The following is a 23,607-nucleotide window of genomic DNA, read 5'->3' on the forward strand; positions in this document are numbered from 1 at the left end:
AATCACAACAGGAGTTTAGAGTCTGAGTACTAAATATAACTTCATTCATCAATCCAAAAGCTATAAATTGACTGACAAATCAAATTCTGGGAATCGCAAGGGGTCATATTCTCCGTTTCACCAAATTTAGTTTACTAGTTCTCTTTACAGATAAACAAAATATACATAATATGAAACATAAAATTGAGAAAGGAAATGGGGAATGTGTCAAAGCGACAACAACCCGACCATAGAGCAGACAACAGCCGAAGGCCACCAATGGGTCTTCAATGTAGCGAGAATTCCCGCACCATAGTTGTCCTTCAGCTGGCCCCTAAAAATATGTATACTAGTACAGTGATAATGGACGTCATACTAAACTCCGAATTATACACAAGAAACTAAAATTAAAAATCATACAAGACTAACAAAGGCCAGAGGCTCCTGATTTGGGACAGGCGCAAAATTGCTGCGGGGTTAAACATTTTTATGAGATCCCAACCCTCCCCCTATACCTCTAGCCAATGTAGAAAAGTAAACGCATAACAATAAGCACATTTGCATGCATTAGTTTGTATGCCCCATTTATGGACATAATGTTTTCTGGTCTGTGCGTCCGTCCGTCCGTTCGTCCCGTTTCAGTTAAAGTTTTGGTTAACGTTTTTATTAATTAGAGATTTATCCCATTTTCACGGTCCACTGAACATAGCAAATGATAATGCGGATGGGGCATCCGTGTACTTGGGACACATTCTTGTAATCCATGTTTCTTTAACCTTAAAAATTGAAAGAACATTCCGTATTCCAATTTGACATTATTGAGGAACGGTACGACCTTAAAAACGGGATTTTGTCTTTTCTAAATCGGGACTACGGAGTTTCGTGTCATTATATGCGGGATTTAGGGATCGGACACACAAAAACCCCTATTAACCTCTAAATTTATCGATTCTGGAACTGAAAATATCTTACAACTGAATGTTTCTAGTCAAAAGAAATAATTTGAAATCACGGACCTACATATAAACGACGAAAACCCCTGTTTAATCCCCTGTACCCATATCATACACGTAAACTAACTCTAGAAAGAATCATCTTATTCTATACATGTATCTTATCTCCTTCTATCCATAGTTTGTTTACTCTTTGTCAGCATAAAAGCGAGTTTGATATTTTGTGACAGCGGCTGTATGATGGTGCTTACAGGAAAGCTTAATTCCTTTTTGCAAACAAAACTGTTACTACCGATGATGCTACCGAAGTTCTGATTGAGTTGGAATCGGAAGAAGTCGTCGATCATTGTGTTGATGATAGTGAGCTACTGCTAGAAACAAAGACTGCCCTGAAACGACAGAAAACTTAGGAAAGAGCATGTATGAGTGGCGAGAGATTGTGCGGTCTTGCCATGCTCTACGTTCATCGCCATAAGGATGTTAGCAGACCAAATATTCTGAAACGATTTGAAGAAACCGGCCATAAAAAAATTGACAAACTTTACTGAATCTGACGATGTTTATTGTGTTCTGGTGGGACTCAAATTGATATATGGATGTTTATCTGACATATAAATTTAAATAAAGTTATACAAAATTTGGTGTTAGTAAATGTCTTTTAAAAATGAAAAATTTATATAAAAAGTGTCCAAATATTAAACATTGTCAAACTCTTTGGAAATACCTAGAATGTAGGATTTAACACCATTCATTCCATACCCTCCCAAAAAAATTTCGCCTCGCTTCGCTCGCCTTAATTATGTTGCCTGTATACTGTATACATAATATGAAACATAAAATTGAGAAAGGAAATGGGGAATGTGTCAAAGCGACAACAACCCGACCATAGAGCAGACAACAGCCGAAGGCCACCAATGGGTCTTCAATGTAGCGAGAATTCCCGCACCGTAGTTGTCCTTCAGCTGGCCCCTAAAAATATGTATACTAGTACAGTGATAATGGACGTCATACTAAACTCCGAATTATACACAAGAAACTAAAATTAAAAATCATACAAGACTAACAAAGGCCAGAGGCTCCTGATTTGGGACAGGCGCAAAATTGCTGCGGGGTTAAACATTTTTATGAGATCCCAACCCTCCCCCTATACCTCTAGCCAATGTAGAAAAGTAAACGCATAACAATAAGCACATTTGCATGCATTAGTTTGTATGCCCCATTTATGGACATAATGTTTTCTGGTCTGTGCGTCCGTCCGTCCGTTCGTCCCGTTTCAGTTAAAGTTTTGGTTAACGTTTTTATTAATTAGAGATTTATCCCATTTTCACGGTCCACTGAACATAGCAAATGATAATGCGGATGGGGCATCCGTGTACTTGGGACACATTCTTGTAATCCATGTTTCTTTAACCTTAAAAATTGAAAGAACATTCCGTATTCCATTTTGACATTATTGAGGAACGGTACGACCTTTAAAACGGGATTTTGTCTTTTCTAAATCGGGACTACGGAGTTTCGTGTCATTATATGCGGGATTTAGGGATCGGACACACAAAAACCCCTATTAACCTCTAAATTTATCGATTCTGGAACTGAAAATATCTTACAACTGAATGTTTCTAGTCAAAAGAAATAATTTGAAATCACGGACCTACATATAAACGACGAAAACCCCTGTTTAATCCCCTGTACCCATATCATACACGTAAACTAACTCTAGAAAGAATCATCTTATTCTATACATGTATCTTATCTCCTTCTATCCATAGTTTGTTTACTCTTTGTCAGCATAAAAGCGAGTTTGATATTTTGTGACAGCGGCTGTATGATGGTGCTTACAGGAAAGCTTAATTCCTTTTTGCAAACAAAACTGTTACTACCGATGATGCTACCGAAGTTCTGATTGAGTTGGAATCGGAAGAAGTCGTCGATCATTGTGTTGATGATAGTGAGCTACTGCTAGAAACAAAGACTGCCCTGAAACGACAGAAAACTTAGGAAAGAGCATGTATGAGTGGCGAGAGATTGTGCGGTCTTGCCATGCTCTACGTTCATCGCCATAAGGATGTTAGCAGACCAAATATTCTGAAACGATTTGAAGAAACCGGCCATAAAAAAATTGACAAACTTTACTGAATCTGACGATGTTTATTGTGTTCTGGTGGGACTCAAATTGATATATGGATGTTTATCTGACATATAAATTTAAATAAAGTTATACAAAATTTGGTGTTAGTAAATGTCTTTTAAAAATGAAAAATTTATATAAAAAGTGTCCAAATATTAAACATTGTCAAACTCTTTGGAAATACCTAGAATGTAGGATTTAACACCATTCATTCCATACCCTCCCAAAAAAATTTCGCCTCGCTTCGCTCGCCTTAATTATGTTGCCTCACTAAAATATTATGTCTAGTTACAGCCTTGCCACCATGCAGTGTGTCTTCAATGCAGTAGGAAATTCGCGAACCTGTTTTGTATGTATACTTTGAAGATATCAATTCTTGTTTTAACTCAACGGAAAATAGAGACAGACGCCTACAATATTGACGATGTTGGAGAGCAGCCTTGATGCTCTCAACTGTATTTGCGCGTACAATATTGTCTTCTAGCTGGCTCCAATAGAGTATGTTCATGACAAAGAGTTCTTATATGGATCGGTGTTTGAAAAGTGTATAGTGCCTTCGTATTGTTCTTCACTGAATTTGTCACTATACCTGGGACTTACAAAATTAGCAAAAGTTTTTAGTATGATTTTCCTCTTGGGTTTAATTTTAATAAGAAATCGTCGAGATTAGTAGGTGGGACCAAACCCTCAACCACTTTGTACAGAAACACCAGCCGTTGACTTGTTCTTGACTGTAGATTTTTCTCGTTCTAACTCGGCTAGTATTTTAGTGACTGATCCCTCTTCTCTAGACCTGTAGTCGCCTGTTATGAATCTAGCCCTTCTACGTTGTATCCTTCCCAATTGATTTATATCATGTTGTGTATATGGGTCTTATATTATGGCACCATATTCCATAGGCGATCTTACTAATGATATGCATGCTGTCTTTTTGCAATCTTTTGGGCCGAAACGAAGATTTTTTCTTATAAAGCCGAGTGGCGAATTGGCTTTCTTGGCTACATTTGAGATGTGCGTAGTCCATTTCAGGTCTTTTGATATTTGCCAGCCTAGTTTAGGATTGTGTTGGACTTGTTGTAGTACATGTCCGTCTAAGCTGCACATGTTCTGGCTTTCGCTTGATGCTAAAAATATAGCACTTCTTTGCATTGAAACGTATGTTTTTGGCCCATATCTCTAGATTTTGGAGGTATCGCTGTAGTAATATATGATCATGTTTGTTGTTTATGTTCCTGTATAGAATTTACATTCTAAAATTTACACCCGCCGCTTTAATGTTTAGTTGTTAAAATCTAAATAGTTGTCTCTGATTTTTTTTTATCACCATCCCCACAACCTTCCGCCCTTCTACGATATCTGCTTTTACTGTTTGACGGACAGAGCAGATACATATTGCATACAGTCCTTGAATGGTGTAAACTTCCCACTAACACAATAAACCATTACACTATACACTTTGTACCATAACACCATACACGTTACACCTTTGCACCATGCTCCTTACACATTCTATCTACACCATCCGAAATTACCCATAATACAATTTCATTTCAAAGGAAGCGTTCGAATACAAAATTATTTATTTTTATTTTGATAAACGAATTTTGATCACAATATTATAAATTAAGGTTTAAAATTAAGAATAAGTTCTTATCAATATGATTTTGCCTAGTTGTAAACTTTGATAACCACACTTTATAAACACGTTACACAATCACACCATTCCTCATACACTATAACAACATTCCCCTTACACCTTACACCATAGCACCATACATCTTCTACCATTGGACCACATGCCATACAATTTTAGACTATTATACACATTTTGAGGGATGTATATACCTGTAAGGTGCTGTAAATTTTTATCTAAAAATCTATTCCTATTCATTTTTTTGAAAATTAGCAAATTTAAAAGTGGTGTATAAATGACTAATTTTAAAGAAGTTAAAATTGTGAACCTCATACATGTATTCTTATACCGCCTATGTACATGTATATTGGAACACTGTTTTGAAATCTGCATGACAGCTAATGTTTATAAAAGAGGGACGAAAGATACCAAAAGGGACAGTCAAACTCATAAATCTGAAATAAACTGACAACGCCATGGCTAAAAAAAGAAAACGTCAAACAGACAAATCATAGTACACAAGACTAATAAAATTTAGAAAGGAAATGGAGAATGTGTCAAAGCGGCAACAACCCGACCATAGAGCAGACAACAGCCGAAGGCCACCAATATAGCGAGAATTCCCACACCCGTAGGTGTCCTTCAGCTGGTCCCTAAAAATATGTATACTAGTACAGTGATAATGGACGTCATACTAAACTCCGAATTATACACAAGAAACTAAAATTAAAAATCATACAAGACTAACAAAGGCCAGAGGCTCCTGATTTTGGGACAGGCGCAAAATTGAACATAGAAAACTAAAGAGTAAGCAACACGAAACCCACAAAAAGTTAGAGGTGATCTCAGATGCTCTGTAAGAGTAAGCAGATCCTGCTCCACTTCAAACCGGTTGAATAATGGACACCTACGTATGACGATTAACTGTCTCTGTATTTCTCTTATCAAACTGTAAAAAAAGTATTGACTAAAATAAGTTTTCAGAAATTAGTAACCAATTTGAAACATAATGTACATCTTAAACGTTATACAGTCAGTTTTGAACACAAATAATTTTTAAAAAAATCAATTAATTTTGCAGGTGTGTTACGATATATACTGAATTAAAAATTATGCAAGATGTAATTCTTTCAATTAAAAAAACTTTGAATTAAAAAAATCAAATTTTATAGATATAGGAAGATGTGGTGTAAGTGCTAATGAGACAACTCTCCATCCAAACAACAATTTATAAAAGTAAACCATTATAGGTCAATGTACGACCTTCAACACGGAGCCTTGGCTCACACCGAACAACAAGCTATAAAGGGCCCCACAATTACTAGTGTAAAACCATTCAAACGGGAAAACCAACGGTCTAATGTTGGTTCTTATGTTTTTATAATCAAGATTTTGGGCAAAAAGAATACATTGTTAAATTTGTTTTCTTAGTTACAATAAGTGAATTGATTTGTGATATCTGATTATAAATATAGCTAATTATTGAAATATAAAGTATCCAATTTAAACACGACTCTATATGGCCGAACGGTTGCCTATAATTGCCTATATCAACATAATTTAAACTTGTCTCTTGACAATCATACCACATCTCCTTATACCAAGTTAAGGGTAGAGAGGAGAAGAGAAAAAAAGGCAAACATATAACAGTGAATTAAAGAGTTTAAAATATAAAAGAGAGAGAATGCTTTACAAAAAAATATATTAATAATACAGAAAATTGGACCACCGTCAAGATCCTCATGAGTCCTTTAATTCTTCCTTTAACTCATCTCCTTATGATAAAACCTGTATTAGAGTAACATAAGAAGTGACTGGGATACACGTATACAAAACAACAGTCGATCAAAGTGCACAGGATGTATATATGTAGGACTCAAATCTATGGTGGGTTCCAAATCTATGGCAGAGTCCTAATCTATGGTAAATGTGACGCCATTCCATCCCAAATCTATAGCAGAGTCCGAATCTATGGTAAGTAGGACGCCATTCCATCCCAAATCTATGGAAGAGTCCGAATCTATGGTAAATGTGACCCCATTCCATACCAAATCTAAGGCAGAGTCCGAATCTATGGTAAATGTGACGCCATTCCATCCCAAATCTATGGCAGAGTCCGAATCTATGGTAAATGTGACGCTATTCCATCCCAAATCTATGGCAGAGTCCGAATCTGTCGTAAAAAAAGGCAACAGTAGTATACCGTTGTTCAAAACTCATAAATCCATGGACAAAAAACAAAATCGGGGTAACAAACTAAAACCGAGGTAAACGCATTAAATATAAGATGAGAACAACGACATAACACTAAAATGTAACACACATAGACAAAATCCCACGAGAATAACAAATATAACATATACATATAACATCAAAACCAAATACATGAATTTGGGATAGACAAGTACCGTGACACGTCTTATCGCAATGTGAATTTACACTCAAAAATAAGAGAAAACAAACGACACAACGTTATAATGTAATACACACAGAAACGAACTATAATATAACAATGGCCATATTCCTGACTTGGTACAGGGCATTTTTAAAGGAAAAAATGGTGGATTGAACCTGGTTTTGTGGCATGCCAAACCTCGCACTTTTATGGCCATGTGAAATATAACATCAAAATGACAACACAGAACTACAATATAAATAAATTGGAGAACACAATTGACAAAGAATCACACGAACAACAGCCAACAAAAGGCAACAAGTTCAAATTTTAATACGCCAGAAGTGTATTTTGTCCACACAAGACCTACGTGTGACGCCCAGATACAAAAGTTTGAAAGCCGAAACTAGTACAAAGTTGAACAGCATCGAGGACCAAAAGATCAAAAAGGTTGTGCCAAAAACGGCAAGGGTTTTCTGTTAGTTACCAGAAAATCCCTATAATTTAGAATAATTTATACTTTTGCAAACAGTAAATTTTATAAAATGAATATTCAAAAGATGTACATGATGAAACTGAAGTATTTTACTAATTACAGGAAACAACTGAAATACATTTACATAACCAGACATTTGAAACACAAAAGTAGACACATCCGAATAAGTTTAAACCTCTACGCCAAGTGACGTCCTATTTGAAACTGAAAAATGACGAAAAAATGACGTCATTTGAATTTGTAAAACAGATCATCAAAAAATGAAAAATGACGTCACATAAGAATGAATAAGATAGAATTAGGATTGATTTAAGATTATATATTTGAACTAAATACTGATATTGCATTTAATAACAAAGCACATTTTAATACTTATTAATATCAAACTAAGGTAGCAATTAACTATATAATAAAACTATGTCCGGTTTGTTTTGAATCTAACTTCAAACGTAAAATATCGTACTGATTACGTTGAACGAAATCAAATCTGATAAATGAAGGCGGTGATTAATTTTCTTTACCATAACACATAAATACAATAGAAAAGACGTCAACACATTTGACAAAATCCGATGAGAATTACAAATATAACATTAAACATTTAAACTAATGAACCTTAAATGTGACGCCATTCCATCCCAAATCTATGGCAGATTCCGAATCTATGGTAAATGTGACGCCATTCCATCCCAAATCTATGGCAGTTTTTGTACAATCCTAATCTGTGGCAAATTCTGTAATTTCCTTATCTATTGCGGACATTTGTTGTTTCCTAATCTGTGGCAAACATTCATTTTTTGTGCAAATGGAAAACAATGCAGAACATAGATGAACAATGATTTGTCTTAAACATGTACGGTGACCTATAGTTGGAAATTTCTGTGGAGAGTTGTCTCATTGGAATCATATCACATCCATTTTTTTTTATATGTACAAGAACAGGAGCATGTCTGTAAACTTTTGTGAAATAAACATTCCACAATGGTCAACCAAATCGTGATGGCAACTCCAAACAAAATCTTAAATGATGAATTCATATACATGTATCTAAACACAGACTTCAATGACTATGTTTTGATGCTATACTGTTGTTTCAGTTAAGATTGAAGGTATGGTACCATTAAAACGTTCAAACCCCTGCAATTGTTTGCACTTGGGCTAACTGAAGAATCCGATGTTCAGTAGTTGTCATTTGTTGATATGGTTCATAAGTGTTTCTCATTTCTCGTTTTTTACATAGATTTGACCGTGAGTTTTCCCGTTTGAATGGTTTTACACTAGTATTGTTGTTTGGACCCGTTATAGCTTGCTGTTCGGTGTGAGCAAATGTTCCGTGTTGAAGACCGTTCCTTGACCTATAATGGTTTACTTTTATAAATTGTGACTTGGATTGAGAGTTGTCTCATTGGCACTCATACCACATCATCTTATATATATTCAAGATTAAAATAATATGTACCGTAGAAATAAACATATTCTAATCTGTGCATGATGCCGTTTAAACAGTATTAAACCCTCTACTAGTAAGTAAGCCCCTTAACAAACAAGAAGGTAGTTTTATATAAAACAGAAACGATAAATAAAAATGAACAGTTTGAATTTTCAAATACCCTTCTTTTTTATGACAATTTAAATCAAATTAGTATCCGGTCATTTAACCTTTCAATTTATAAACTTTACCAGTCGTAGACAGTAGAATATTAACTATAACTCCTTTTCTATAATTCCTAGTACTGAAAATGCGTTGTCCTTGTTCATCGCGAGCTTCGGCCGGTACAGCACATGTTGTCCAAATTCCAAAAAAATAGGTCAAATCGTCCTTTAAACCATCCGCAATATTGTTGTCCACGGAAATACCTTGATCTGGAATGGTGTTTAAATCTATGGGTCCTGCCATCATTTGCAGTCGCGATGGTGCAATATGGCGTATTCAATTAAATTGTGACGTTAAATGTTACTTTTTCCCGCGGAAAATTACGCAATATATTAAAAGATCTGTCATTGATTTTGGAGAAAACAAAAATATCTGCCATATATAGATTTTATTTTTTTGACGTTTATAATGTCACATTTGCCATAGATTAGGAATCTGCGATAGATTTGGAACCTGCAAATAGATTTGAGTCCTATCAATAATGGACTTTTGACGAGGTCAATAGGTTATTTGGACCGGTACATATATAACGTATTGACTGCGTGAAAGTCCTTAATTTTCATATTACATATATAAATACATTATAATATATCTGTTTTCCACATAGACATTCTATGGTGGAAGTTTTGAAATTTCAATGTTGTGTTTACATTGGCCACAATAATTGTCTTCACGTTCATTTCTTTTCAATTTTTGCAGGACGTAATTGCGAATTGTAACCAAATGTCAAAGTGGTTCGATCTTTGAGAAAATATAAGATGTAATGCTAATACAAAAGCATAATATGACGTTCTGTATTCACGGGTGTCATTCGGTTTAACGAGAGAAATGATCGTGAAAGAATATCTAACGGCGGTCAAGTATTGAGGGACGATCGTGAAAGCTCAATTTTACTACTTTATTGTAGTTTTAACATGGGTAGGCATTATGTTCGTGATTATTTTTGCCCGAGTGATAAAGAGGGCTAAAATAACACGAATATAATGCCTACCCATGTTAAAACTACAATAAAGTACAGCTTGCATCAATTATTTCGATTCTGATTAGGACAATTAAGGTAACTTCTATGTCCGATGTGTATAAGGGTAAAGCGATTGTGTAGTCTCTTCCACGAACCTCTCTTTTTGTTTGTAAAGAAGCAAGCAGCTGGCACTGGGATTTTTCAGAGGAAGGCGTTTTTTATCAGCCAGCATGAACAGTTTTCGTATCTAGGTCAAATGTGTCAATTTCGGAATGCAACACACTACAGTCTAATAATTGAATTAGTAACATGTGCATCATTTAAGAGTTTGGAAGTGTTTTAAGTTAATGAAATATATTAAATGCATGCCAATTTGATAAGATTAATTATTCTGCAGTAGTCAATATACGCATGTGCCAAAACAAATTATTGAATTTAGAGCATGGGTTTATTCATAAAGCGAAAGAAGCACGTCATATTAGAATTTTTTTGTTACTATAGTAAACTTTACAGTAAAGCCTCGGTCACACCTTACCGGGTAGCACGAACGGACGCCTAACGGATGAAAATAAAAGTTGTCCGTTGACAAAATTGTTATCCGTTGGGAGTCCGTTGATGTACTGACCGAATAAAACGGACGCCTAACGGGCACACACCGGATATGCAACGTACGAGAAACAGAAACGTACCGGACAGAACGGATGTCAAATGTACATCCAACGGACGAGTACCGCATAAAACGGACACCTAACGGAAGCGTACCGGATAAAACGGATGAACAATATATACGGAAAAATTAAAAGCGACAATAATAATACATGTACATCGCATAAATATTCAAAATGTTTAGGTGTAACTGGTTTTGGTTTATTCTTCAAAATACCGCCAACGGTCAGTGTCTAACCTGAATAAGAGCTGCTTGATTGTGAAGAATCGCCCTTACTCTAAGGTCGATTATGAATAATAAGAATCCATGAACCTTAAGAAATCTTACATACCAATAATTGGCATTTCTGACGCGAAATTTTCAATTGGAATGTATCCGTTTCAGATCCGTTCATCATCCGTTCTATCCGTTATACGTCCTGTAGAAGTCCGTTTCTCATTCGTTCAACATCCGTTTATCCGTTAATCGTCCGGTAGAAGTCCGTTGGTGAATTTATCTTCCAGACCTGCAACGGATGTATAACGGACACGTAACGGATACAAAACGGAAACGAAACGGAAGAGTACCGTACAAAACGGACGCCTAACGGACGTTCAACGGACATTTTTTTCGTTGGACGTCCGTTCAAAGTTTTGAACATGCTCAAAATTTCCACCGGACAAAACGGACGTCAACGGCTAAAACGTACGCTAAACGGACATGCAACGGATATGGACGGACGTCTAACGGATAACAACGGACGTCTAACGGACATGAACGGATTGAAAAAATGTTATCCGTTAGGCGTCCGTTCGAGCTATCTGGTAAGGTGTGACCGAGGCTTAAGCATTTATCGCCTTCACTAACAAAGAGCTTCGATTCTGTTGTTCTATTGCAACTGGGCTTCTGCCTGTAAAGGAAACTTTAATATTTTCATTATGTTCGTTTTCAAGTAAGGATATGGTTTAGGTCAAGGTATCTTATTTTCCTGTGGACAAAAAAATGACATATCGTTGTCCCGAATAGTATACAAATATTTGTATAAATGATCATGAAAAATTGCAAACTTATACCTTATGTTGAAAAAATATGTCGGTCATGAATATTTTTTACGCGTTTGTTGTTATCTTTACACAACTTTTTTAATTACATAATCCGTTAGCAGAGGGTTCTGACAAGATAAGTTACTGTGGTCATAGACATATTTTATACAGTTAGGATTATCTTTCAAGTTGTTTGTCCACAAGTTACGACTATCTTCTTTCGGAATTCAATTTGAGAATAAATTAATAACAAGTAAAATGGGTAGGTTTTGCAAGATGGTCTAAACCAGAATGAAGGGCTGACAATTGGTTTGCTACTTGAACTAATAGGTAAGTTAGAAAGGGACAGAACTTTTATCTGATAACATTCAACATACATACGATACGAACCCTAAAATGTTGCTGCAGTGGTTCTTAAACATTTTAGAGAGAACTATCCCTACACTGGTCATGGGATTCATGTCTCAATACCGACCAAAGATTACTGCGTATCTGTGCATACCGCAAAACCAAACGTGTGCCTCATTTTAACAAGGATTGATTACTGCCAAACCTTGATTTTGCCAGCTGACGCATATTTAATAAGGTTTGATTCCTCTATGAAGCAAGTACAAACTTTTTTATTTGTATATACTTTTGTCATGTTTATCATGTTTATAAATATCAAAGTCACGAACGCTATCGAAATACATATTCTGCCACATTATTCAGTCAAGGCTCATATCATGTGTTTGTGATGTTTTTTTTATAAGAACTTCTTAAAAGCTTAAGGACAACTTCATTACTATGTCGCATTCCTATATTTGTTGTTATTATGTTTCATCTTAAACACGATTAATTAGATGTACTTTAATGAGTGAGTATTACTACTTCAGTTAGTGATAATCACATATACGATATAGTTTTTCTGTTTATCACGTCAACATTAAGTGGTGTGATCAAGTAAAGGAACAAAAATGTAAAATCAAAGGTGCATATAGTTTGTAAAAAATATTAAATGTATTAAGTAGATACAACGTATAAAAGCTGTGTCTTCCAACAAACAAATGGCATTCAAATATCAGGACTTTAACGATGCTGTACGTATGTTTTATCTTTCTTTTTACTTTTTTACTCAACGAAAAAGTGCTTGGGAATTCTTGTGAAAATGACAATTGTACATCTACAATAGACATACCTTTAATCACACATTTAAATGCGCCACTAAAAGCAGAGTTGGACATTTCAATTCTAACAGAGCAACTGAAGGAACTGATTGGTCACGAAGTGAAACAGGCTGTTTCAACAGCAATGAAGGATATTGTTGAGAACATTGTAGATAAGAGAGCTCGATCTGCCGTGGAAAACTTACAAACGTTTAACAATCTGACGATATCAACTTTCTTACAGGAAATGGAAGGTAAGATGAAATAAAATGAAATGGCGCTCTGTGTCTGTCTTCTTTTGTCCATTTAAATTCTCTTTCTATTTTTTTTTAAACATTTTATAAAGAAAGCATCTTCATTTATAATTATATCAGTGTGAATATGATTTTACCTCATAGATTTTAGTTTTTGTTCTTTTGTAAGATTTTTTTTGGTTATTGTTGGTTTATACTTAATTTGTTTAAATATACTGCATACACTGTGTCTTACAGTTGAGTGTCTCATTTAGTTCAATGTAACGTTTAACTTCCTTTTTGGTTCCTTTTATTCGTCATTCATATACGGTTGTCTTAGACGGGATATAACATGGTTCACTATAGTGGATTCGTACATTTGTTGTTTGTCAATACTTCACAAGATTACTCTTATACATATTTACTGTAATTTGCGTATGCTTAAACTTACTGCAAAGTTAACACAAATGTTGTAATTGGTTGACGAAAAATACCCTAAGATTTTGAACTGTTTATTATTTGTCGTACATTGTACCAGAGTTTTTCATTTAAAGGAATCTTGATTCTGGAAAATATCATATAATTTGTCTGTGTTTTCTAAATACGACATATTCATCAAAAACAGTTAATACCCCCTACCAAATTGCAGAGATTGTAAGCTTGATATAACTTCTTTAAAAGAGGAACGAAAGATTCTAGAGGGACAGTCAAACTCATAAATCGAAAATAAACTGACAACGCCATGGCTAAAAATGAAGAAGACAAACAGACAAAAACATGAAAAAAAGAGTACACATGACATAACATAGAAAACTAAAGAATAAACAACACGAACCCCACCAAAAACTAGGGTTGATCTCAGGTGCTCCGGAATGATAAGCAGATCCTGCTCTACATATGGCACCTGTCGTGTTGCTTGTGTGATTACAAATTCCGGTAAATAGTCTAATTCGGTAGTTCACATTTATGAAAGGAAGGGGATTGAAGTTACAAACTGAGGGACATATCCGGTATTATTTGTTAAACGGTTATTCCATAACGGTCTATCAACTCGTGATGGCGTCCGTAAAATTTACGAAGTGATGATTTCAACTTCACCATTTGGAACTCTGGGTTTAATAGCTTCCTTATGAGCAGCAGCCCTCTATCAAGAAAATCATGATAGGAAATGCAAGCATGGGAATATCGTATCAATTGGGAGATATATACACCGTATGCAGGTACTGCTGGAATGTTGCTACTTAGAAATGGAAAGTTAACAATTGGAAAGCCGAATTCATCTCTTTTGTCGTAAAGTTTTGTTTTCAACCTACCCTCATTATCAATGTCTAGATGTAAGTCAAGATACGAGGCCGACTTAACTGTTTCTGTTGAATCCTTTATTTCTAGTTCGATGGGATAGATGCCTTCAACATAATCACCAAACTTTGATTTTTTTTAGTGAAAGAACATCATATATATATAGCGGAAAGTAGAGTTAACGGATATCGCTAACTTCTTATCTTTCTTCCTAAGAAGTTCCTGTATGTAGTCAGCCTCATTATAATAAAAAAAACAAGTCTGCAAGAAAAGGGGCACAATTTGTTCCCATTGGAATGCGACAGTCTGTTGAAAAACACGTCCTCCGAACGTAACAATTATGTTGTCAATCAAGAAATCATGCATCTTGATAATGTCAGTTTCAGAGAATTTTGTGTTTGAATCAGAGTGATTTAAGTTGCCTTTACTTGACAGAGTATCATATTGTCCTCAATATGAGTAAACTGTTGCAAACATCGGTAAAAGAAAAATAGTCTATTGTAAAAGTTACCCACTTAATTTCAGATGTAACTGCTCGGAAAAGCGATTTACGTACAATGGAAGAAAATCTCAATGGGAGGATTGAACAAATGAAGGAAAAACAAAATCTGACAGAATCAAAACTATCAGCTGTTGAAGCAGATTTTGAAAGAAGCACTAAAAGAGGTTCGTATATTTTATGTTTTAGTCATCTTAAAATAAATGCAATAACATTAACTAGATTGGAATATAATCTGTATGTGCAAATCATCACATAGAACTCATTTAGAGGAACATATCGAAACATGAACGTTATATCAATCAATAAAAGAAAATATATTAACATTTTTTTTTCTGTATTTATCCTGTTACATTATTATACATGTATCATACTAAAAATAATAGATTTTGCAGTTTTCAAGTCAATCAGAAAATACAAAATATTAGATTTGCAATGCATAAGTACGAAACTCTGATATTGTACGGATATGAAGTATATTTTGAAAATAGAATACATATATTGTCAAAATAGGTGAACATCACGACAGTGCAACCTTTGGTATCTTTCGTCCCTCTTTTATGTTAGGACCATTATCATGATTATATCAAACAAGCCTTTATTCAACATGTTCAAACACTTTCAATGTCATTTTTTCCCTCAGAAAAAATAAACATTCGAACAGGTGAACCAAATAATTTTAAATGACTCGTTTGGCTTAACACAAATCAAAGTGGAAATATTCTAAATGTTAGACCGATTGTTGATCAGTTCATTGAATTAGTTACGACGATAGTGTTGTAGTCTACCTATTGTAAAATCTCGTTAATTGACAAAATTCATGATTATATCAGACACGCCTTGATTCAAATACTTACAATGTCATTATTTCCCTCAGCAAAAATAAACATTCGAACAGGTGACCCAAATATATTTCAAATGACTCGTTTGGCTTAACACAAATGAAACTAGAAATAATCTTAATTTTCAACAGATTGTTGATGAGTTCGTTTGAAATAAGTTCCGACGACAGTGTTGTAGTTTACCGATTGTAAAATCTCGATAATTGACTAGAAGACATGCACACAAATCAAGGCATCAAACAAAACTCGAGGGAATCACATGAATTATAAAAGGAGAAACACCGGGTGCGTCGTTAATAAAAGCGTATCCAACATTCGAATGTATAATCAGTTCATAAACAATAACACAATAATTCTTGTAAACATTTTCTGACAACACATTTATATCATGTCAATAAAGTACAATACATAGAATTCATGCAAATATTTGCAAAACTTGTTTGACATAAGTTTGCAATAAACATGATTAAGCGAAAAAATAAAAGGATGTAAGCGTGATGTTGTGATCTAATCGTGTTTGTGAATAGTAGTTCACAAAGTTTGTATTAACGCAACCAAGCAACATATGTATATTCAAATTATTTCTACGATAAAAAAGGAATGAAATATCATTAATCATCTACAGGCATTTGCCTTTCTTGTTACATGTTTTGAGAGATAATTCTAATCAATTGATTCAAGGAATTAGATAGACGAGGGGCATTATTTCTTTTGTTTTATTCAGCCAATAATTATTCCCCCCTCAATAAGTATGGATCATAAGCAATGATCAACAGTTAATCGTAATATTAATCAGTACACATCGTTGGGAGAACGAACTTTCTTTTCATGAACCGTCAAGAGTAAAACAAGTCTGAGATTTTAATTTATAGATCTTCATTTACTTTGGTCTAAAAACAAAAATAAAAGTAAACAGAAATGAAATAAAAAAAACTCTAATTCTATTGAAATTTATACCTTTCTGAACCCATTGGATACACAAAATTAATTAACGCGTGGTTGCTGGTGATCTCAGAAGTTAGTAAGATGAATTTAAGAATAATAACCTTTATCAGCTCAGTGGATGAATCAAACAATGGTCACAGGTGTTAATGAAATTTACAGTTTTTCTGGACTGTGGAATGCACTCGACGGAAATTTTTGTTGAACAAAAGATGATAATTTTTATTTTCATCATTAGGGAAACAGATTCTTACATACATTTTTAGTCACTAGTGGATTATCGGATTTATCCAACTCGAAAGTTCAATTTCAAATTTTAAAATCTTCGCCGAGGCTCGGACTTTAAAATTGATAATTTAACTATCTTGATTGGATAAATCCAATAATCCACAGGTATCAATGTAAGAACATATATGTCCCAAAGCCACTATATTAAAAAAAAATATGCAAACTTTTGATTGGTTGGTTAATATTTGCCTTTCTAGAGATTATTTCATAATACCGAAATATGACACCGGAGAACAGTAACACAGATGCTTTCTGTACACGACATAACCATCCCCATCTCTGCTAGTATCAGAATGTCCTTAATGTAGATCGAACTATTCAGTTATATGAAAATATTCTTTTGTAATGTTACTCACTCAATTTCAGATGTAACCGCTCGGAAAAATGATTTACGTACAATGGAAGAAAAGCTCGAAGGTAGGATTGAACAAATGATGGAAAAACAAAAGCTAACAGAATCAAAATTATCTGCTGTTGTAGTAGAGTTTGAAAGAAGCACTAAAAGAGGTTCGTATATTTATCATTTGAGTTATCTTAAAGATGGAAGAAAATGACCAAGATTGAAATATACTATGTATGTGCAAATCATTACAAACCACACCTTTAGAGCAACATATCGAAACATGTTCGCTCAATAATATATTGATGAGTCTTATGTACACGAAACGCGTGTCTGGCGTTCTAAATTCAAATGAAATTACAATCCTGGTACTTTTGATAACTTTTCACACCACTGGGTCGATGACACTGCTGGTGGACGTTTTATCCCCGAGGTTATCACCAGCCCAGTAGTCAGCACTTCGGTGTTGACATGAATATCAATGATGTGGTCATTTTTATAAATTTCCCGATTGGTTGCTTAATATTTGCCTTTCATTTTTTAGAAGAAAAATTGTTTATAATAAAGGAATTCCAATACTAAATCATGCATTATCCAAGTCAATCAGAAAGTATAAAACATTAAATTTGAAAAACATTCAATAAAAGACAACGTATTAACATCTTTTATAAATGGTGCACTATGTATTCTTAATTTCCTATTGATGTACCATACTAAAATTTGAACATGCATATTTACGAAACTCTGATACTGTACGGACATGAAGTATATTTCAGAACGAGACTACATATCATGTTGTCAAAATAGACTGACATTATGAAAGTGTTATGTCAAGACCATTATATATCATAATGGTCAAACAAGCCTTTATTCTAACGCTTACAATATAATGTTTTTTTTTTTAACAAAAGCTAATAGTTTGAATGTTAAACCGACGGTTGGTCAATTCAATTGAAATAAGTAACGAAGACAGTACTTTAGTTTATCGATGGTTAAGTCTCGGAAATCAACTAGGAAGACACAAATCAATTGCAGAAAAAAATAAACCGATGGAATCACACGAACTCCGAGAGTAGGAATACTAGGTGCGTCGTTAGAGAAAGCGTATCCGCTGTACGAATTTATACTCAATCTTTAAACATTTACAAAACAATTCGTTTAAATATCTTCTGACAATAGATGTACATCAATTAAGTACAAATATTAGAATTCATGCAAATATATGCAAAAATGGTTTGACATAAAATGTTAATTAAGTGATAAAAACAGATAGGAAGTGAGCGTGATGTGAATAAATCGTGTTTGTAAATCGTATGTTACCTAGTTTTTATTTTTTTAAATTTATTTGTGTTCTTTCCTAACTTCAAAAGCTCCTCTCAGTTTGCAATATAATCGACGATAACAATTGACTTTTCTATCGATATTTATCCATCAAAAATTCACAAAACCTATTCTGAAATGAAATAAACATCGATTTGTATACTTTTTTTCTCTTATAGTTGATGTGTTTCCGTCGGTTTTAGTTTGTAACCCACATTTCTTTTCTGTAAATCGATTTATGATTGTTGACCCCGAGGGTATCACCAGTCAGCACTGCGGTGTTGACATGAATATCAATGATTTGATAATTTTCGTAAATTTCCTGTCTACAAAAGTATGATTTTTTCGAAATACTAAGGATTTAGCCGTATTTTGCACAACTTTTTGGAAATTTGGTCCTCAATGCTCTTTAAATTTATACTTGTTTTGTTTTATAACTAATTTGATGATAGTGTCACTGAAATGCGCGTCTGACGTGTGAAATCATACATTTGCTAACTATTGAACAGCAGTACATGTATGCAACGTGTCCCTTTACTTGATCTTATAAAACAAGAACACATATAACATATGGATGATATTGTATCACATTCGAATAATAAATTAAAACTATTTTAAAGTAATGAAAAGTGAATAATGATAAATTACTTTAAATGCAAAAAAGGAATATTAACACATAGAATACACTCACTTCTATACACCAACAAACGGAGAGTTACCTTCTCTAAAAGACTGAAACCTATATTTATTAAAAAAAAAGATTTAAAACTATATTAGATGTCTTCCATTTTCCTAATTATTTCAGTTGCCATGACTGCTCATCCATCGGCCGATGCGACAATAACTAATACCATAATGAAATTCGATGATGTCAAGTACAGTGTAGGTATCACCAACCTGTCAACATATAAGTCAACGGGAAAGTTCACCTGTGAACATGAAGGACTGTACTTGATATCTGCGTCTCTGATGTCGTATACCAGTGGTGCATATTACCACATCAGACTTAATGGAGATGATATTTCACAAACATACATCGGATTCCATAGCGGTACAAGAACTTTTACTGGTGCAGTGACTGTAACGAGGAAGTTAAATCCAAACGATCAAGTCTGGCTGTATGCTGGTGGATCGTGGTATCTTTATGCAGGCGTGTACTCCAAATTAACAATAATAAGAATAAAGTGAAAGTATATGACTTTGAATATATAAGATTGAATCATTTTTAGATCTGTTAAGGACATCAACTCCTAATTTTGATAATGATTTTTGTTTATAATAACTAACAACACAGTGACTTGAATTGAATTTCAATCATTACATAAATGATGGATTTTTGTTTTCAGTATGATAAGAATTGTTTTGACCAATTAATTGTTTTGAGTAAATGTTATCTGTTCTTTTGGTGTTTTAATAAAAGGAGGAATATGTTTTTCCTTATCCATACCGAGCATTACTGTCAGCGTTTAATTTTGTAATTAGTTCTTAAATAAATTTACAGAACTTCTGGAAATGAGATCGAGAGTTTTAAGCAGGCAACCAAATCCCTTTAAACATTGATCTGATGAAAATTCCAGAAAGTACACCTTTTTTCCATAGTTGTTACATGTACGCTAAAAAAAGGCTATGGCCTGAGGTTATTTAGACCAAGTAACTGAGGATGGTTAATTCACAGAGCGCCTGGAACTAAGGTCCGAAATGTGTGTATCATGTGTGTGGCGACCATCTTTCATACCGTCGTTAATCCCTTATATGGAAAGGATTTTGGCCACATCATGTACAGATGAAAACCATTGGCTCAAGGTTAGTCATAATATATGGCGCATATGGGTGATGAACGTCTGCAACTGAGGTGTAATCTTTGGGTATATACACATCTGTTGTCCACACTACATGTACGAACAAATGATAGGCAATTTCCGAAAATTGGCCTGGTCAAAAGGCTACGGCTATTTACATTGAAGGAACGTCTGCCAATGCGGTCCAGCAATCGGATATGACTACCCTGTCCACTTTTATTTTTAATAAAATTCCTACAAACAAACTTTTGTCTACAATAAATGCAAATGCTAGGCAATGGTTTGAATGAAGTTGACAAAGAATTCACTGAACGTTCGCATCTAAGGTCCGAAGTTTTGGTATGGCGACCCTTTCCCCCTTTGAAATTTGATGTTTACCACCACAAAATAATCCCAACAGAAAAATGGTCGTGCACAAATTTAAATTTAAAATTACAAATGATAGATACCAAAAGACCCAAGTAAGTTAATTTATTGACCGTCTGGAACAGAGGTCCAAAGTAGCTACATTCGAGTCTGACTAACTAAAATTCACACTTAGTACAAATGATGGGCAGTGACCTACTGCAAACTGCATGTAGAGTTATTCATCAACTGTCTGCGATTGAAAAACACATGTTGGTATTGCACCACCTCCCTCTTTAAAATTTGATTTGTTTGATTTGTAAAACGGATCATGGTGGGAAATTTATGAAACGTCTGCAGTTCAAACTTTATTTCAAAGTAAATGACTCACGGCAAGGGCTTCGTTTTCACCAGGACAGTTTTTTTTTTAGATTGCTCAGACTAAAAGCTAAAGTATATAAATATACGGAACGTCTTCATTTTTATCGCAAATTTTAATGTGTAAAAAAGGCTCAATTGGATAAATTTATAAAAAAAGTCTTAACTAAGGTTCAAAGTTGGGGTAGGGTGACCCTTTCCCCTAATCATTGTAGTTGTAAAAGAACCCTTAGGAAAACTTCCGTACAAATTAGGTACAAATGAAATGCAATGGCATACAGTTTCCTGGTGCAAAAGGCTAATATTGGTAAAATCACGGTACGTTTGCAAATGAAGGGCATGGTTTATGAGTTTTATTGTTAAACGCATCTATCGCATCGAACTTGAAAAACAGGGTTCAGCAGATACAGTTATGTTTGCCTTTTACTTTGATTGGCATCTAGAAATTGTCAATGAGAGTCAGTTGGAAAGAAAACTTTACGACTAATTATATTATTTCAATTTTCTATTTCTATGAAACAACATTCAAGCAGCGGCTGCATAAGATATGGACCTACCAATTAGACTTATAACCGGGTTTGTATTGACATGAGCAACAAAACGGGTGCCACGTGTGGAGTAGAATCTTCTTACCCTTCAGGAAAACATGAGACTATCCAAAAGTTTTTTGGTAGAGTTGTTGTTTCTCAGTCTTTAGTATTCTATTATGTGTTTGTGAACTATTGTTTGTCTGTTGGTCTTTTTTTTTTTAACTATCACGTTGACATGTCATTTTCGGCTTTAGAGTTTGAATGTCCCACTGGTATCTTTCGACTCTTGTTGATTATACTTCAGACATCATGTCAGCGAACGTAAGTAAACAGTTGATTGAAAATCAAATATGAAGTCGGTCAAAGTAAGTATAAAGTTTTTTGAAAATCAATTATCACGTCGGCAAAGTAAGTGTATATTCATTAGAAATCAAATATCATGTCGGCAAAGTAAATATCAAATTAATTGGTAATCAAATATCACTTCGTAGAAAAAAGGACAACACAAAACAAGAACTATATTTAAAATTTTAAACATATAAAGTTTGTACTATATGATTAAATTTAAAAACAAAACAAAATTAATGTGACGGCTAAAATTAAATTGGCCCTAATTTCACGGTAAAATCCTGAAAATTTAGATTGAATACTATTCATGTATAATACCTAGACAGGTATGGTTTTTAAGAGGCAATGAGGTCGGTTACTCAGTATGCAAAGAAAGACAACTCTTACATATCCGATTTGAACCCGATTCTATAGTAAATAGCGATTTGTCTATCCAGTATGATCTCTTCTTTAACCATCTTAACTTTCAAACAAATAATTGAGGATTTATAATAAACGAATAATTCAGACGTTTTTGAATTTAACAATCTGATATTTGTATTTTACTCTCATCTTACTGATGACCTTCACTTATAATCAATTAAAAATAATATAATATCAAATATATTTTAGAACAAGTATGATTTCGATACGGCATGTTTATTTGCCGCTTATCGTTACTTTTTTGACTTTCGTCTCGTCTGTATAGACTGTGTTCTGTTTTTAAAAACATATGTTCAACAGTATTAACCAAGAACATCACTTACTAAAACAAGGATCTACAAAAAAGTACCTATTTTAGGACATCAGTCACTTCTACAGGTAGATAGCTTACTAATATGTAGCTGGGGTAAAATTGAGAATGGAAATAGGGAATGTGTCCAAGAGACAACAACCCGACCATAGAGAAGACAACAGCCGAAGGGCACCAATGGGTCTTCAATGCAGCGAGTAACTCCCGCACTAGGAGGCGTCCTTCAGCTGGCCCCTAACAAATATGTTTACTAGTTCAGTGATAATGAACGTCACACTTAACTCCGAATTATACACAAGAAACTAAAATTAAAAATGATACAAAACTAACAAAGGCCAGTGGCTTCTCAGTTGGGACAGGCGCAAAATTGCGGAAGGGTTAAACATGTTTTTTTTTTTAGATTTCAACCCTCCCCTATACATCTAGCCAATGTAGAGAAATCAAACGCACAACAATACGCACAGTAACACTCAGTTTAAGAGAAGTCCGAGTTCGATGTCAGAATATAAAACAAGAGATAATAAACAAAATGACAATAATACATAAATAACGGCAGACTACTAGCAGTTACTGACATTCTTTATATGCTGATAGGTAAATATATATAAATCATGTGTGAATGTTAGATGGTGTCGCTAGAACTAGTGAATAATTTAATAATTTACTTTACGCTTTGAA

At 34.2% G+C, this 23,607-nt stretch overlaps 1 protein-coding gene across 7 annotated transcripts in view; it reads left to right on the top strand.

Moving 5' to 3' along the window:
* The first annotated feature begins 12,919 nt into the window (after positions 1-12,919).
* The window catches only part of LOC143042745 (uncharacterized), a 107,859-nt gene continuing 97,171 nt past the window's right edge, over positions 12,920-23,607 (top strand). For 2 of the 7 annotated variants that reach the window (XM_076215190.1, XM_076215189.1), the window contains exons 1-3: positions 12,923-13,287; positions 15,091-15,231; positions 17,503-17,643. In XM_076215190.1, coding sequence (XP_076071305.1) covers positions 12,963-13,287; positions 15,091-15,231; positions 17,503-17,643 — 607 coding nt within the window. In that variant the 5' untranslated portion in view covers positions 12,923-12,962. Of the gene's footprint in view, positions 13,288-15,090; positions 15,232-17,502; positions 17,644-19,601; positions 20,248-23,607 lie in introns of those variants that run through there. The other 5 variants (XM_076215191.1, XM_076215192.1, XM_076215195.1 and 2 more) reach the window with 5 other exon arrangements.

This window comes from Mytilus galloprovincialis, chromosome 8 (genome assembly GCF_965363235.1).
Source record: "Mytilus galloprovincialis chromosome 8, xbMytGall1.hap1.1, whole genome shotgun sequence".
Classification (NCBI taxonomy): Eukaryota; Metazoa; Mollusca; class Bivalvia; order Mytilida; family Mytilidae; genus Mytilus; species Mytilus galloprovincialis.